General features: G+C 36.7%; 3 protein-coding genes across 6 annotated transcripts; 1 reads left to right on the top strand and 2 right to left on the bottom strand.

Annotated features, from left to right (window-relative positions):
- Nucleotides 1-27: 27 nt before the first annotated feature.
- On the bottom strand, nucleotides 28-1,831 carry LOC129804619 (zinc finger Ran-binding domain-containing protein 2-like). Its single transcript, XM_055852112.1, has 4 exons — nucleotides 1,664-1,831; nucleotides 1,382-1,559; nucleotides 862-1,306; nucleotides 28-549 (listed from the first exon to the last, which is right to left on the bottom strand). Exons 1-4 carry the CDS (start codon nucleotides 1,732-1,734, stop codon nucleotides 395-397), a joined length of 849 nt encoding a protein of 282 aa, XP_055708087.1. The 5' UTR covers nucleotides 1,735-1,831; the 3' UTR covers nucleotides 28-394.
- Nucleotides 1,832-1,884: 53 nt separating this feature from the next.
- On the bottom strand, nucleotides 1,885-2,913 carry LOC129804623 (mpv17-like protein 2). The gene is made up of 2 exons (XM_055852118.1): nucleotides 2,742-2,913; nucleotides 1,885-2,679 (listed from the first exon to the last, which is right to left on the bottom strand). The coding sequence occupies exon 2, from the start codon at nucleotides 2,641-2,643 to the stop codon at nucleotides 2,062-2,064; it is 582 nt and encodes a 193-aa protein (XP_055708093.1). The 5' UTR covers nucleotides 2,644-2,679; nucleotides 2,742-2,913; the 3' UTR covers nucleotides 1,885-2,061.
- Nucleotides 2,914-5,994: 3,081 nt separating this feature from the next.
- Nucleotides 5,995-16,910, top strand: LOC129804617 (protein lifeguard 1-like). 4 transcript variants are annotated; one of them, XM_055852108.1, is made up of 6 exons: nucleotides 5,995-6,143; nucleotides 10,397-10,454; nucleotides 10,549-10,701; nucleotides 11,448-11,806; nucleotides 15,985-16,233; nucleotides 16,298-16,910. In XM_055852108.1, exons 3-6 carry the CDS (start codon nucleotides 10,668-10,670, stop codon nucleotides 16,655-16,657), a joined length of 1,002 nt encoding a protein of 333 aa, XP_055708083.1. In that variant the 5' UTR covers nucleotides 5,995-6,143; nucleotides 10,397-10,454; nucleotides 10,549-10,667; the 3' UTR covers nucleotides 16,658-16,910. The 4 variants fall into 4 exon arrangements, with proteins under 4 accessions (XP_055708083.1, XP_055708085.1, XP_055708084.1 ...); XM_055852110.1 differs by lacking the exon at nucleotides 10,549-10,701 and having other exon boundaries at nucleotides 10,397-10,492; XM_055852109.1 differs by having other exon boundaries at nucleotides 6,001-6,143; nucleotides 10,397-10,701.
- Nucleotides 16,911-17,607: the final 697 nt, after the last annotated feature.

Raw genomic sequence — 17,607 nt, 5'->3', positions numbered from 1 at the left:
GAGATAGAAAAATAAATCACGCAATTCTTGACTGGATTAAAAATGATTTATTTGATAATTTGACTGTGGAATTATTGATTTTGGAAACTTTTTTTTTTTTGTAACTTTTGGGTTTTGAGAGTGCAAAATAATTTGTGCATTACAATTAAATGCAAAGCGCTACCACTTTGCAAAAACGATAAATTACCACTGTCTCTTCTCCATCCTCTCTAAAATTCTAACGAGCAAAGGAAGGGGAACTCTCAAAACAATCACTAGATTTATGGGCTGTCCCATCAGACAGAGAGATAGTATTATTATAAATTAATGGGGAGAGCATCCGTGCTCAACCCGCTGGCTACGCGTTGAGGTGTCTCTGAAGTTGTAAGTCTTTTGCCCTCTGGATAGAGGCCCATCAGCGACGTCGTGATGAGGAGTATTTAGGTAGTGGTGAACGGCTCCTGGACCGCGAGTGCGACGACTTCCGGCGCCGGTGGCCGCGTGGAGAACGTCTCCGACCGCGACTGCGAGAAGAGGAGCTAGAACTGCTGGAGGATCGCGATGTTGAACCTTGAGAGAAAGAAATCAGTTGCATTTGTTTGGCTAAAAAAGGAATTTCGAATTCCAAAAAACTTTTGTTTTGTCAACATGTTTTCGAAAATGCGTGTAGGGAGGAGTGAGGGAGACGAATAGATTTCACTCTGTTAGAAATGTCAAAAACATGTCTACAAAACAAAAGAGATTTTGTTGTTCATTAGACATGTAGATTTCCTGAAAGTCGAATATATTGACACAATTTCCTCTCATTTTCTTCACACAAAATTAGGATTGAATAAGATATTGGTGTGCATGTCTGCTAAAATGTTGATTGAGATAAATTACCTTCGTGAGAAGACCGAGAACGGCGGCTGCGGCGACGCGATTGAGACGAGGGGGTAGATGACTTGGAGCGTGATCTCTTTACCTGAGGTGCTTTTGGGACTGAGCTAGCTTCGTCGTTGTCTGAACCCCAGAGATCGTACTTGGAGAGATCAGCCCCATCTTCGTCATCCTCCTCGTCCGTTTCATCGCGGGGAGCAGCTCGCGGCGGCGACGGCGGGGTCGGCGAGCGCTTCTTGGGTCTCTCTCGGTCACGACCACTAGATCTCGAACGTTCCTCCTTGCGCCGCTTCCGACGTCCAAATTCATCGTACTCATCATCAGATTCAGCCCGTTCCTTGTACTCTACGACGCCACGATCATTGTAGCCGCCGCCGTAGCCGGTGCGCTCTTCGACGTCGCAGAACTTGGGGCTGTTGCACATGTTGCAGGTCTGACGGCGTGCCCACTGAAAGAGACGCCACGCGAGACAATGAGAATATTGGCCAGGAAGTGTGGATGGCAACTACATGAGCCGGCGTACGTTCACATTGGCACATTTGCTGCACTGCCAATCTTCAGCACTAAATAGGCCGCGGCTCTTCTCTGCCGCCGCCTTGCCAATTTCCGTGCCAAGCTTCTTCTTGGCAGACCCATCCAGCGACCGTTCCCGCTGGCACCGGTTGCAGTGGGTGCGCCTCGCGAAGTTCAGGTTCTTACAGCTGCTCTCCCGGAAAATACAATGGGGGAAATAAAACAATTTCCATCAATAAACCTTCGGGCTGCCATGGCGAGTTGCAGGAGAAAGTGACGATATTTTCCTTACTCGGGATCACTGCAGATCCAGTCCATGCCAGATGATGACGATGAACGCCCCTCTGTCGAAAATGTGCTCATTTACCTTTTTTGAGCTATTTCTTAGCGTAATTGGGGCACTTTTTCTCAGCGAAAAAGAGTCTGCTTTTAACACCCGGAAAACACAATTTGCACCAAAGTGAAGATCTTACTAAAAATGGCAATTAATCATTCCATTTGAAATAATCGTTGGTACACTGCCTTTTTGTACTAAGATTTATTGTTATACAAAATGTTACATTTTTGCAGAAAATAATTACGATAGGTCAGATCTCAGATTATCAGATAAATCCCTGAGAAATTGTTTATTTTTTAACATTTTGATTTTTGGACCTTAACATTCTAAGATTTAAGTATTACTATATTATGCTAGCTTACATCATTAGCTACTCGAGAGGTATATACGTCGTATCCCAGAGAAATCGTATTATCATAGAGAACACGATATTTCGAGGGAAGCCACAGAAAATTAATAATTTGAGCAGGTGGCCAGATAATCCACTCAGCTGTATAGAGCCTTATGAATTTCTGCTTCATTTCGTCCAGAATCTCCCTCGATGAATTCCCCTCTAGAACCCCCAAAGTTATAAAGAGCGTCGAAATAACAAGGGGAGATCCAATTGTCTGATCTAATAAAACCTTCTTCAGCACTAACTTCAGTGATCGCCCTGGGAGGAAGTTGTCGATAAAGTTATACCAATAATGACAAACGACACCAACTGTTATGCCAGTGGCCCCCATCCGGAGAGTCCTTGCTCTATCCCATTCGGTTTTTTGCCGGAAGGTTTTCTGGTAGTACTGCTCCAGAATATCTCCAAGGCTCGAGAGCGTCATAGATATTGTGACATTGGTAAATACCAAGTATTTTATGCTAAAAGCTTTGCGATGTCCTGCAGCCAATTTCTTTGCCAATGGGATCCTAAAAACAGTTTTTAGAGCTTCCCGGATCATTGTCTGCACGTGATAAACTTTCACTTTCACCGGTCACTGCAGATTGCCAAAAAGTATTAAAAATAACATAATATTTTGAAGATTTTTAATTATTTTACCTTATAGAAGATCTATCGATCTTATTTATACCGCAAATTCTACTTAAAATGTCTTGATTTTGTTGAGGAAACATATCTCCCACACACAAATCTTATACTTAACCTCACTATCTATCATCACACAAAAAATGCATTAGATTTTTATCAGTGTACTTTCCAGAGTGTGTTTTTCCCAATAGAAATCGTGTCGGCACTTTCCTTGAAGTAATCATCATCCGACACTTCTGATGATTCTCCACGGAAAAATATTTCTAATTGGGCAAGGTGGGACAATTTAATAATGAATATTTTTACTATTTCAGATGGTCAAAGACACAAGGAAAACCACGAAGAAGTACAAGACTTTACCTTCAGGCATACTTCTTAGTTGTTGTTTTTTTCCTTTTGTCATCTAAAATTGTTGGAAAATCTCACTGTTTCAAATTAGAAATGATTCCAAATAATCTCATCTTATGCCCTAGACACACTTACGACTAAAGTCCATAGACGACTAAGCTAGTTCATAGCCAAGTCAGTTTCTGACACACTACAAACGAGGCTTAGTATATACTGGTATCCACAAAACACAACTTTCCTGGGTTTTTATGCAGATATTTCTACTGAAATGCACTAATACTCCTCTGAAAATGAAACTATTTGTAATATCATGTCTTAGTACACGTCCAATAATTATTTTTAATTACAATTATTTGTGAGGTGGAAGCTAACTCGCGACTTAAGCCAATTTTAGCTATTCTAGTGAATTCTTGTTGTTATACGTGAATTGTGAAGTAAATTTAAAAGTAGTTTCATTTTCAAAGGACTACTAGTGTATTTCAATAGAAATATGTGCATAAAAACTCACGAAAGTTATGTTTTGTGAGTGTCAGAAAATGTTAAGCCTCGTTTGCAGTATGTCAGGAACTGACTTAGCTATGAACGAGCTTAGTCGTCTCTGGACTTTAGTCGTAAGTGTGTCCAGGACATAACTCATTTCCATTTTTTCTGACAAGGGTTTCTGGTTTCTCGGGTTTCGCGATGCAGAAATTGGGTTTCTCGAGTTTCGCGATGCAGATATTGGGTTTCTCGAGTTTCGCGATGCAGATACTGGGTTTCTCAGGTTTCGCGATGCAGATACTGGGTTTCTCGGGTTTCGCGATGCAATTTTTGGGTTTCTCGGGTTTCGCGATGCAAAAAGTGGGTTTCTCGGATTTCGCGAAGCGTTTCTCGGACAATTGACGAGGGTTTCTCAATATGAGTTACCCCTTGTGGGAAACTGTTTCAGATGGTCAAAGACACAAGGAAAACCACGAAGAAGTACAAGACTTTAACCATCAAGAGTAATTCTTAGTTGTTGTTTTTTTCCTTTTGTCATCTAAAATTGTTAGAAAATCTTACTGTTCAAAATTAGCCAAATTAGACATGACTCCAAATAATCCCATCTTATCTCTTACCCTTGACATAAAACAACGTATATTTGCATGTTTTTTGGATATCCTAGAAGCAAAATGGCCGTTTTAATGAACCAATGATTTTACAGATCTTTCATCGGCACCTTTAAAAGCCTCATAATGAATTTGAATATATAGGTATTAAAAACAGGGGAAATAAATTGCATGTGAAAACTTTAAATTAAACTATTGACCTGTTTTATGATGGATTTCGAAGATAACGAGTGATTTCTAGTTTTTTTTATTTATGTAGGGTAAGTCTACAATCGAACAACTATCCTGATTAGAGTTTGTGTTCAGACCTGAACATGAGGAAGTTAAGGAAACTTCGAGGAAATATATGAAAATTAAACTTAGGTAACCCACCTAAAATATAGAACAACAAAAATTAAGAATGAAATAAATTGTCATTCATACTTCGTCACTAAGAAAAAGAAAAAAATAAGTGTTTTTCTATAAAGTGAGGTAGAGACTTGAAGCGCATTTTCATTAATTCGCTCAGTAGGCTCAGTAACTATATCTCACCACCACTGTAAAAATTACTGTAGAGCGAACAGCTCGTGATCTTTTTAGCAACACTGTACTCATCATTCCATCAATTCTTGAGTACCCTACTCATGCCTTCAATCCAAAACATGTCCTCTATCTTTTATTATTATTAATCGTATCGAAACACTTTATTTGATATTACAATGTAATACATTCCAATGTGCCTCGGGTAGGAAGAATTTGCTGATCGTAGATCGCCCAGGAATGCTTCTTCCGTACTCCTGAAGGATTTTGGGCAGAAGCGGTGCATTTAATCCATTCAGTCACTGTACTAGAAATATTGAGGTAAAGTAGAATGTTCATATTTTGGAATTAGTTTCTTAAAGATTAATAGATGATTTTTTTGAAAAGAAAGTTTTTTTTTAATCTATTATGGGGGCCCGGGAAGCCGCTGTCAAACACATGTCTTAACGGTCACTAAATTTAAATTCATTCATTCATTCATTCATTCATAATTTCATTACAAATTCTATTGATTTAGATAGAGTGACTATCCGAGAAAACAAATTGACAACCAGAATTCAAATCAGGAAAGAGGAAAAAAGCCAATTTTAACAAATTCGACGGGATATGGAATTTTCCGTTCGCCATGTTGAGCAAAAAGTTTGCACGACTTTCTACGAAGCGAAAAAAGAACAACAAAATGTACTTTCATATTTGTCAGGCTATTTCCCAAGTAATTGAAGGACTAAAATAACTAAAAAATTCCTTCCCGGCAGTAATTTGAGTATCAGTTGCCCAGGAATAAATAATCTAAAATCACTCAATTTGCGTATGATGTATAATACCATGGTAAGATGAGTTAATTAAATTTTATCACAGTAAAAAATGTCTTTTTCTCGACATTCAGTTGCTTGCACCGAGCTCTATCAAACTCCTCACAAAATTTATTTTTAAGTTTTTATGCGAAAAGGGCTTAACCAAATGGAACACCTTCACATCATAAAAGCAACCTTTTTCATATGGAATTGAAAAGGTTCCAACAATTTTTTAAAAAATTTCTCAATGGAAATGCCCGAAATGGCCCATAAAAATTCTAATTAAAAATATATTTAAAATTTAAATCAATCCGGAAAGTTAAAAGTTTAAAAGCGGTTCACAATTTATTCTTTATTTTCCATTTGTCGTGGGCTTTTACAATTTATATTTTCCGTTTTATTTTTTGATTTAGACTGAACAAATTTCATTTTGCTATGGAAAATCCTTGGACAAATCTAATAATTCAGAGCAATTTTTGTTGCTGGGTTATTATTCGAAATTAAATCAACCATATTTTCGAAGTGTCATTGCAAAAGGGAGATTTTTCTAATTGCGCTTCTGTATTTGTGTGTTTTGGTGATAAAGTGGCAAATCTCTAGGAAATTATTCAGGTTTATTAGTGAATATCACTCTCGGTGTTGCGATAAGGCGTATTCTAAGACAGGTATGTATTCTTTGAGAGTCTTATTTGCGAAGATAAGACTGATCCGCTGGTTATTGCGTGGATTTTTCTTTGGTATCGATTTTCTCAATGGCTCGTCAATGCATCATGAAGCCTTCGGGATTTTTTTCACTGAAGCAAAACCAAATGAGTCATAATCTGCGGGGAATACAAATTGGCAATTGTTACACTGATTGCTGAAATGAATTAGCAGGTTGATAAGAAACTCTGTTCAGCAGTAGCCTCGGTAGTCTCAAACTTTCGATGGAGATCAATCGGAGTGTTTCATGCGATTTTCTTTCACATATAAATTATTGATGTGGGATGTGTTATTCTCTGGTTTAATTGCTTCAAATGACCTTAGGAAACTGTTTGGTTTGTGTCTGACTCGTCAGTCGCTCTCCGGAAGTGCTTCTTTCTAGAGCATTCTCTCTGTAACACCAGAGTAAAAGGGAATTTCGTCACATGATTATTTGCATTTCTCTATATGCATGCTCTACTCTACGAGTTTCGAGTCTGCTCACAAAAATTAAAACTCAAGAAATTCCATGAATTTCACGGGCTCTGATTGGTTGACGACAATTTCGAAAGTTACTTTCTTAGGATGAAATTTCGAAATTGACATTTTTTTTAGTTTTTAGTTAACCCTTTAATCCCTTTAATCCTGTAAGGACGATTGGATCACCGGTGATCCAAAAATGATTTTTTTTACAACCATCTAAAGTTGTGTTTCGCTCTAAGAAGTCTGAGAAAAAACGATTTTTTCTTACCCTCAATTTTTGACATTTTTGATCCTCTCGTCCTTAAAGAGTTAATGACGATTGGAACACTGGCATCCCAAAAACAAAAACAATTTTTTGACTATAAACTAGTTCAGAAAAATAGTTTTTCTTTTTGGGATACCGGTGTCCCAGTCGTCCTTAAAGGGTTACGGATATCGAGGGATCCAGGCGTATTTTTTTGTTACAAGAAATTTACGAGCTACAAATTATACAATGAAAATCTTAAAAAAATAGAAAAATTCATTTCATTAGTTCATGCTTTACGTCGTTTACGTAGATTTGTTAATTTAAAAAAAATTGATTAATGATAAATATTCTGATAATTTTAAAGCAAAATGTAAACGTACCGGTTCAAACGAAAATTTTTACCAAGCAAGTGGCACGGGGTCTAATGTGATTAATTTATTAACTAACTAAATGAGACTCAAACTGAAGAAGATGTACGAAGAAAGATAAATAAAAGCTTATACGTCAATAAAAAATTATTTGATGATTTATTACACTGTGCAACAGTCACAAATGGGATGGAAAATAATGAGTAGTTTCTTGTTCCTTGGTATCCTGAACATTGCTCCCGAAAAAACTTGTGGTCCATTACCTCAAGTTTCTGAGATATCTTAACGGCGTTATCACACTTGCACATTAAAATTTTAATGTGATTCACATTAATTGTCGCTTGTGAGCGTCCAAATATGTTATTTGCGTCTTTGAGTCACTTAATATTTGGGGTTTTTCTATTTATTGATAAAGAAGTGGACTTGGCCTGCAAAAATAAGTTTAAATTTACCTAAAGCATAAATATTTTTCACATTAAAAAATTAAAGAGAAAATTGCATTAATTTTTCGCATTAATGCTATAAATAAATTTATATTAAATTTTGCGGGTCAAGTCTACCTTTTTATCAACAAATAGATCAAATTTTGAATATAAAATGATTCAAACACACAAATTACACATTTAGACTCTCACCAGCGACAATTAATGTGAATCATATTAAAATTTTAATGTGCAAGTGTGATAACACAGTAAGAAAAAGATCTTTAAGAAATTTTTTAAAATATTTGAAAAAAAGTTGTTCATAATCAATAACGGTACATCCTAGGATGTTGGTATCAAAGGATAACTCAAGGATGTGTAGAGGAGGATTCAAGGACAATTTTCCTGGAACATAGCATATCCCTATCCCTTCATTTTTTAGATTTGTTTCATGAACCCCTAAATATCCTCCAAATCCATGAAAAGGATTCGTGGGACGACTTGAATCCTTTACAAAAATAGTCTCCTGAAGCTCCTGAATATCATAGGGTCTTAAAATATACCGTTAAGATTTAGATCTCTTTCGACCTCACAGAGAATCAAAAATATATTTACAGAACAAAAGTTATTGTGCATTGATCATAATACCCAACGCACAATAACTTTTGTTTTGTAAATATGTTTCCGAAACTTTATATTAGAGGGAGTGAGATGACTGGATTCAAATCTCTTTTAGTCTCATAGAAATGTCAAAAACATGTTTACTAAAACGAATGTTATTGTTGCTCAAATTCGCTGTAGTTCTTCCTATTTTATTGTGATTCTTTATAATTGAGCTTTGTGGAATTTACAAAGGCTTTGACGCCTAAATCTATCGATAAACCGGATGACATTTCGCCCCAAGTGCCCATTTGAGAGAGAGTCTACCTCTACTGTAATGCCCAACGTACAATAACTTTTGTTTTGTAAACAAAACATGCTTTTGTTTGACATTTCAATGGGAGTGAGAGAGATCTAGATCTAGTCATCGCACTCTCTCTCACAGCACATTAAAAAGAAAACAAAGTTATTGTACGCTAGTCATAATTCTTTATTTATAAATTTGACTGAAAATTCTTGCATTGGTTCCCCACTTTGGCTCACAGGTTTTCGACTATAATCAATGAAGCTTATCAGAGCAACAGAGAATTGTACTTTTCTCTTTTAACAATAACACATTTTAGTGTGAGTGGGAGGAATCTGATAATTCGTCTCGCTCACTACAATAGGTTTCGATAGAACATTTGCGAAACAAAAGTAATTGTGGATAGGGTAAATTAAGCTAATTCAAAACCTGCTCCAAATGGACATTTTTCGCTACTCCAAATGGAAACGTCATTGTTTTCATGATAAATACAGTACTAAATTATTATATTTATATATTTTCTATACCATAGTTTCATTATTTAGTTAATTTTGCTCCAAATAAAGCAAAAATCCATTCATATTCACAAATTTTAACTTGTTAATATCTCAGAAAAATTAAAAGTGTACCTTTTCAACATTGAATTTTTCATCGATCGACCATGTTTTCCAATGAAAAACACAATGAGGTGACTGTTGTTTATTCGTTTCGTTTAACATTTGTTGCGAGCGCAACATATTTAAATTTAAAACTGTGGAGTGTGTTGCCCTGCTGAGGCGACGAGGGCGCTAGCGACGAGGAGAGGAGGTAGAAAAATCAGCAGCAGCTGATGAGTAAAAGAGCGCCAATCGGCCTCTTTCACCACTGACCGCCGAGGAGGCAACATCAATCACCTCGCCCATCTCCACCAGCCCAATCCCCAGCAGCAACACCACCATCACCACCAAGCATTGAAGCCATTGAAGCCACCGGGAGCCCCCAAGAACACCAAGCCCAATGCTGAGCTTTCCGGAGTAACCTCTGCCACATCCACCTCTCCCAAATTCCCATCTCAACCTCCGTGGGAGTGTTCTCACCGGAGAACACAGGGGAGTGTGGGACATAGTCCTTGCCCCGAACGTGGGACCTGAAGGAAGGAAGGAACGGAGGGAATAGAAGGGAGGAATAAAAGATTTTTCCCAATACATTTATGTGATATTTCTGGCTAATTTTAGTTAAATTAAATGCTAATCTTTATTGTTAACGGTACGTGAAGTTTTAAAATAAAATAATTACCTATTTCGTGAACAAAAAGGGTTTTTCTGAAGTGTCTGCAAGTGCTTCAATAGGAAACCCTGGCAATATGATTTTTTGGAGAGATTTTCTTATTGTTTTAGATAAAAAAGGAGAAAAGACCAGGAATAAGAACAAATCTTGTTCTCAAGAGGAACTCAACAAGATTTCGGAAGCCTTTTGTCGCGGTTTCACTTACACTGTTTGTCTCCAATTAGAAACTTTCCTTGTCTCCATTTGGATTAATTTGTTTCCAATAGAAGCATTTTACGCTCGCGTATTTTTCTTGTATTTAAGAAGTTTTCAAATTATATTAAAAGAATTTTCACTAAACAGTAACATTTTAGAAGAGTCAAGGAGCAAATTTATGTAATTCTCTTCAGAAAAAATATGAACTTAATGTGTTGAATCTTTTGTCAAAGTTAAAGCTTCTGGAAATGGTTTTGACTTAGGACATTTACCCTATTCCATTTCAGTTCACAGATATTCGAAATAAAATTTTAGAGAATGTTACTAAAGAAAATTCTCTTCTAAATTCCAGATTGAGGACTATTTAGCCTCTAAAAGAGAAAATCAGCTGTTTCCTGAACAGATTCAGTGTACGGAACTACCGAAGAATCTTTATTTACAATGACCGGTAAGTGTTTGAAGGTCTCTATCTCTAATGTAAGGAAAAATCTTCTCTACTTGCAGTTGCAATTTTCTGCACTGATTGAAAGATATTTCAAAAGTCATCAACAGAGTCAGCTAATTTGAGAGAAAAAAAAGTTGAGATTTAATAAGAAGGTTTTTAAGAGCGTGTGAGAAGAACAATGTCCTGGCAAAATGCACCACCTTATTACCAAGGTTTATTGATTTTTTTTCTACCTTCTCATGAATGCAAAATATCCCCTTGATATTAACACAACAAAAAAATATCACACACCCAGTTTGAGCGTTTGATTTCAAAACAAAAATTCTTAACTACATTTTAATTAGCGATTTGCAAATGAATCACTAACTGCAATTGGGGCATCTTAGGAGTAAATTAAAAGAGACTGAACCCAATTTTGTGGAGTTTTTTTATTGCTTTTTTTTAGCATGCTACTAATTAATTTTTAGTGTCACTTATTCGAGAGGCAAGATGAAGAGCCATTTGTACAAATGTTTCTTTTACCTCATTCATGAGTCAGTATCTGTTTGAACTTTATCACTATCATTTGTGTGTTTTGTCCCTCTTTTTCTGCCACTTTATCAGTTTCACTGTCGGGGAAGTTTTTAGTCGTGAACAGCGCGAGATTGTGCGAGTAGCAATGGCCGAAGAAGGCAGTCGTTTGAGTAATTTTCTTTTTTATTTTATAATTTCTTCCCCAATTGTTTATTCTTGCATGCTGAATTAACAGAGATCTCTAAAAGTGGTTTGACCCAAATGAATGAGTTTTATTGAAACCATAATAGACATTGTTGGTGCATGAATTTTGTCAATTTTTTTCTCCCACCTTTATTGGCAAGCAAAAAAAAAACATGTCACTAAAAATTTGAGAATGTCAAAGTGATAAGATAAATATTTATTTTGGAATTTTGTGATGTAAAAATTTGTGATTTTTTATTAGATCCCAATCAGCAGTACTATGGAGGACAACCGGGATATCCTCCACAGCCGGGATATCCACCTCAGCCTGGTTTCACTCCTGGCTATCCTCCAAATTCTGGCTACCCTCAGCCTGGATATGCTCAACCCGGATACCCACCATCGGGTGGATATCCTCCAGCTGGAGGATATCCGCCACAGCAGGGCTTTGCCAATCCCATGCCTCCGGGACAAGGTGCTCCCTATGGCTACGTTCCACCACAGAATCCAGGAGGATATGGCAGTACTGAAGATCCAGAAGATCCCGAAGTTAAAGGATTCGGCTTCACAGATGAGTCAATTCGCAAAGGATTTATCCGAAAGGTCTACTCAATATTGATGGTAAGTCAAGTTATTTAAAAAAAAAGAAAAAACGGCGTGGCAAAACGTCCTTGGCTTAGCGAAGTGCTCGAACTCGTGACTTGATGCTATCCCTCAAAAGTATTTTCGCATTATTTACCATTTACCGGTTCTCAACCGATTTGAACCGATTAATATATCATTCAAAAGATCCTCCAAAATTGTTTTAAAAGTATCGATTTTCGGATAAAAATTAGTTATCGGTTATGAACCGGTTCATTACCGGTTTAGATTCAATTGGAACCGTTTAAGTTTTATAGGAAATTCCAAGACCTTTCCAACGAGTTCAAAAATTACCCCATTTACCTGATAAATGCGCTCTCTAGAACCTTTATTAACTTTCGACCTTGAAAAACCGTTATTAGGAATGATTCAACGGTATCTTCACACATGGTCAATTTTCCGCCTGGGTAATCACTAAAAAAAAACAGTAATAAGCCTAGATCAGCTTAGGGGGAACTGGGGCAGTAGTAAACAGGGGCAGTTGTAAGCACTGTGATTTTTTCCATTAATTTTAAGAATCCAGAGGATAAAACCCGTAAGCATTCATATATACCATGGGAATGTATGTCCACAGATGAATTGGTCAATAAAATCGTAATTACTTTAAAAATAAAAATCATTTCTCTTGAAAATGTTGATATTTCGATTATTTTGGTCATTTGGATCTTCACCTGGAAATTAAAAACTGTGTAAAATAATCGAAATCTAGCAATACCAGTTCTTTCCTACATCCTTTAGGATTATATTAATGCATTTGCTAGAGAAATTGAGATTCTCATTATTTTAAAAGAAATAAAAATTTGTCAGAAAACAGCATTTGGGGTAGATGTAAACAGGCAATTTCCCCGTAATTGTAGATGTTGCGAGTGTATAATGAATGGCAAAATATGTTGTCTTTTTCTTCTTCATTTCATTCGTTTGACAGCTCCATCTCATGGTGGGAAATTTTTCGTTGTCCCGCGCAAACTTTTTAGGAGGAAAACGCAGAAAATACTCTTAATTTCTTTCCTATTTCTAGATAAATATCGTTATTAATGAGGAAAATTGGATGAGAAATGCATAAAAGTGTCTGAAAGTCTTTAAAGTCGATTATCTCGGAAACTATGAGAGATAGAGGCCTCACAAGAGCCTCTTTCAGGCTTGACGTATGCAAAATTTCACTTGAAAGTAAGGAAAATTGGAAGAAAAATGCATAAAATTGTCTAAAAAACTTTAAAATCGATTTTCTCAGAAACTATGAGAGATCAAGCTCTCCAACTCGACATTACACTTATCGTTTAGGCTTAGGAAGTGCAAAATCCGCGAAAAATTTAACGACCTGCGAAAATCCGCGAAAAATTTCGCGACCCGCATAAATTCGCGTAAATTCGCGGTTCCCCTTAGGTCTCAAGTCCGTATCTCTAACCGTTTGGCGTCTAGAGCTGGCGACAGCAAGACGGACAGATGGACAAACAGCGTGACGCCAAAAAAATCGAAACAGTGTGACGACATTTCTCAGGGGGCTGGAAGATGGAAATTCTGAGGGAGGGGTGAAAAAGTAGAGGGATTATACTGCTCTTCTCCATGGAGTTCGAGTAGTAAAATCTCTTTTCCATGCTAGAAAAATTGCGAAATGGAACAAATGTTGAGTAGTATATTTCTTTCACATTCTTATCACAATCGCGTCAGTTTTCGTGGAAAGATAAAGTCGCGCTGACTGCAGATTTATACAATTTAAACATCGATAACTGCATTTGAAAACAATGGCAATGGGCAATTCGCGGACTGTTCGGACTAGCAAGAGTTAATTAACTTTGCCATTATTTTTATATGTAAAATATTGATTTATTATTGCACAATATTACATAAAACAAAAAAGAGATGGCAAAGCTTCCCAGATTTGCGGAATGCTCGAAATTACAAGATAGAGTTCTTTGCAAATTGTCTTTCGCACTGTTTTTGGATCACACCGATTTACTATGGATTTAAAATGGTTTATGAATTTTCAGAAGTGCGCAATTTTAGATGGTGAAATATTTCTAAAAGACTTGAACACTTTAACATTTGATGTTAAGAATCAGTAGAAGAAGTGATTTAAGCTTATTAAAATATCATAATAAAATGTTCTTCCAAATACTTTAAATTTAAATAATACCCAAAAAATTCTAGAGGTTGGTTTTGTAACCAACATGGTTTTGGATAGTAAAGAGGGAGTGGAGGAAGAAACAACTTCGGGAGGAAAAAATTGACATATGGGAGAGTTTAGCGTTAAAGACCGAAAAAAGATATCTGCTACCGTTTGGCCCCTAATCATGCAGATTTCGGACAAAGTAAACTTTTTTTTAATACAGAGAGTCCCTGGATTATGCATATTTTGGGGTTCAAGAAAAAGTGCGAGAAACGGCTTTATGCGTACAGAAATTTTGTAGTCCCAGAAGAATTTCTTTTCAATAAGTTACGGAAACGCTGTAAAATATGCAAAATATTGTTGGCGCCAATTTTTTGAGCTATTTTCAGCGCCAACTGCTCAGAAGTTATGCATTTCGAATTTATCGCCTCAAAATAATGCATACATTAGGGATCTTTCAAAAACATTTTTACAAAATGAGCTCCTAATGGTAGACAAGGATGCATGAGTGTATTTGCATAATCCCATCATATGTACAATTCCGATATGCATAATTTCGAGTGCCCCTGTATTGAAAAAAAAAATTAAGATTGATACAGCCGGATTGGATATTTCAACAAATACTTTCGAAAATTCTATGTTGACACGTTTTTCTGTCACAGGTGTCTATGGACGAAATATTTACCTTGACTACATTCATATCATTCGAATTTGAAAGTAGAAAAAATCGCATAGTCGTATAAGAAATAAACCAGAAAACACAGTTTCGGTGTGGCAATAGAGAGATAAGGAGAAAAGAAAAAAGTTTATAGAAATAATTAATAATATAATTAATATTTATTTAATCACATTCCAATAATCACTCTTATACTTGTGATAAATTGAGAAAAATACTAGTGGCAGAAGGACTGAATATAAACAAACTTAAAAACTAAATCGAATTCAGAGATCTGTTGGGGAATTCTATAACAACATGACAATATCATATGACAAATTTTCGGGGGAAAATGCGAGAATACGCAAAATTAAAGCCCAGTGAGTATCGAATGGCTCATTGAAGGGAGCTCTGTAAAACTTGTATTTAGTAAAGGATATAAGCCAGATTTACGATTAGTTTTTCCAAATTTACCATGCAAAAAATATAAATTTGTTATATAACATTGTCATACTGCTACAGAGTTCCCCTATTGCTCGCGAAAGATCTTGCGTATGGCAGCTACAGATATACGGTAGAATAGAATTAAATAAAGTGATGTCTTTTGAAAAAAGCAAAGGGCGATCGATAAGGGCAATCACCTTGAATATTATGCACTATGAGTCTGCGAACCCTGGCCGAACATCGATTTTAGCGCTATTTATCCGTAGTCGTATGAAATTGGTATGTTTGGAAGAGCTGTAACAATTACCGAAACCTTCTTAAATCGACATCCTGAATTCGGAGGCAGCCAAAATCCCGAACACCAAAATTCCATTTTTGGCTTTCGGGATTTTGGCATTCTGGACTTTGGCTTTCAGGATTTTGGCATTCTGGATTTTGGCCTTATGAATTTTGACTTTAGGGATTTTGGCTTTCGGGATTTTGGCTTTCGGGATTTTGGCATTCTGGACATTGGATTTCGGGATTTTGGCTTTCTGGATTTTGGCTTTCGGCATTTGGTTTTCGGGATTTTGGCATTCTGGATTTCGGCTTTTGGGATTTTGGCTTTCGGGATTTTGGCTTTCGGGATTTTAACTTTCGGAATTTTGGCTTTCGGGATTCTGGCTTTCGAGATTTTGACCGGGACGCCCTGAATTGAATTCTTAAATTAAGGGCTGGAAATAAGGCCATTTTAAGGTTTTTCTTTTGTACTCTTGTTACGGGGATCGGAGGGTTCTCTAAACAGAAGTCTTTGTACTACGTAAAAACGGACAGCGGGCCGGAACGGAAGTTTCCGAATAATCAATTTTCGACGGGTATCGTATTCTTGATTCTGACGAGATCGTATTCCATCAATCTCAGAAATTGATTATTTGCTGTAGTTCGATTGTAAATTTAAATAATTTCTTAAAGGGACAACTATCCATCAGCCTGGGCTTCATTGCCTTATTTCTGTACCATGAACCTACGGGTAAATGGGTGCGATCTCATCCGGAAATGTGGTGGATCGCTCTTATCCTGCTCTTCGTTACCTTAATCGCAATGGCTTGTTGCACCAATGTTCGTCGGAAGGCACCGATGAACTTCATCTTCTTGGGACTCTTTACACTCGCTCAATCCTTCATGTTGGGCGTGATGGCTAGCAATTTCCGCTCCGAAGAGGTAAGTCTCTATATTTCTCTCCTTAGTAGCATAGGATATTTAATGGTAATTTCTTCTGTATTAGGTTTTACTTGCTGTGGGCATAACGGCGGCCGTTTGTCTCGGTTTAACACTCTTTGCGTTCCAGACTCGTTGGGATTTTACGGTGATGGGTGGAGTGTTGTTTGTGGCCGTGATAATTCTCATGATTTTCGGTATTGTGGCCATTTTTGTGCCGGGAAAGACAATGACGTTGATTTATGCATCCCTTGGAGCTCTGATCTTCAGTGTCTATCTCATTTATGACACTCAATTGATGATGGGTGGAAAGCACAAGTATTCCATCAGTCCGGAGGAATATATTTTTGCAGCTCTCAATCTTTATTTGGATATCGTTAACATTTTCATGTACATTCTGGCCATAATTGGAGCTTCTCGCGACTAAATCTTTCTTTTTGTTGTTATGAGATGAATTTAGAAGCATTTCTAGCTCTTTTTTTGGCCTTCGATGTCTATAAAGTAGTTGAAAAAGATTTTATTGAGCTAGAATTACTTCGAAATTCATCTTGTCATAATTTCATTTCAAATTTCAAACTATTCCCGATGCAGTTGCATTCTATAGCAGTGACGTCGCTAGGGTTGGTTTTAGCCGGAAATTAAAAGGTGTTACCCTTTCTTACAGATTTCAAAAACAAAAACTATAACATCGAAATAAATTTCTGCGTAATTCATCAGTGTTTTGTCACAGTCACATAAAGAATAAGATAACTTGTAAACAAATCTTAATCCTTTATCACCAAATACACATTAAAATAAAAAAAAACTTCTTTTTATTTCTTATGCGTCTTTGGAATAATTAAATTTTTTTTGTGATGTCTAAAACAAGAAAAAAAATTTTGATGTTACTACATTTTCTTGATATAAAAGCTGTGTGATCAATGCAGCTTAAAAAATGAAATATGGTCAGTGAAAAATCATCTTTTTTTCATTTTCTGAACTGATTTTTTGATGAAATATGTTTATTTTTATAAAATCTGACGAATAGACTCTGGAAAATCGATTGTAAAAATCTTGTAAAATCTTGTTGCTTCACTTTGAAAAATAACAAACTGAAGGAGTTGACAACTTCAAAGTTGTAGTCCCCCATCGGGAACCCTGTTTGACCGATGCTCTCCGTAGATGTTGCCGGAGTTGCTGCTGACGAGGCCACCATGTACTTCGTTTTGCCTTCATTTATCTGTAGCCCCAGATTTCGTGCCGCATGTTCAATCTGGATGAAGGCCTCTTGTACAGCTCTGGGATTGCGTCTCATGATATCAATATTGTCAGCATAGGCTAGGAGCTGCGTGGACTTATTGAATATGACCCCCCTCATGCTCACCCCGGAGTCACGGA

Source organism: Phlebotomus papatasi, chromosome 2 (genome assembly GCF_024763615.1).
Source record: "Phlebotomus papatasi isolate M1 chromosome 2, Ppap_2.1, whole genome shotgun sequence".
Lineage (NCBI taxonomy): Eukaryota > Metazoa > Arthropoda > Insecta > Diptera > Psychodidae > Phlebotomus > Phlebotomus papatasi.
Note: the sequence above shows the minus strand (reverse complement) of the source record. Positions and strands in the feature narration are given on the sequence as shown.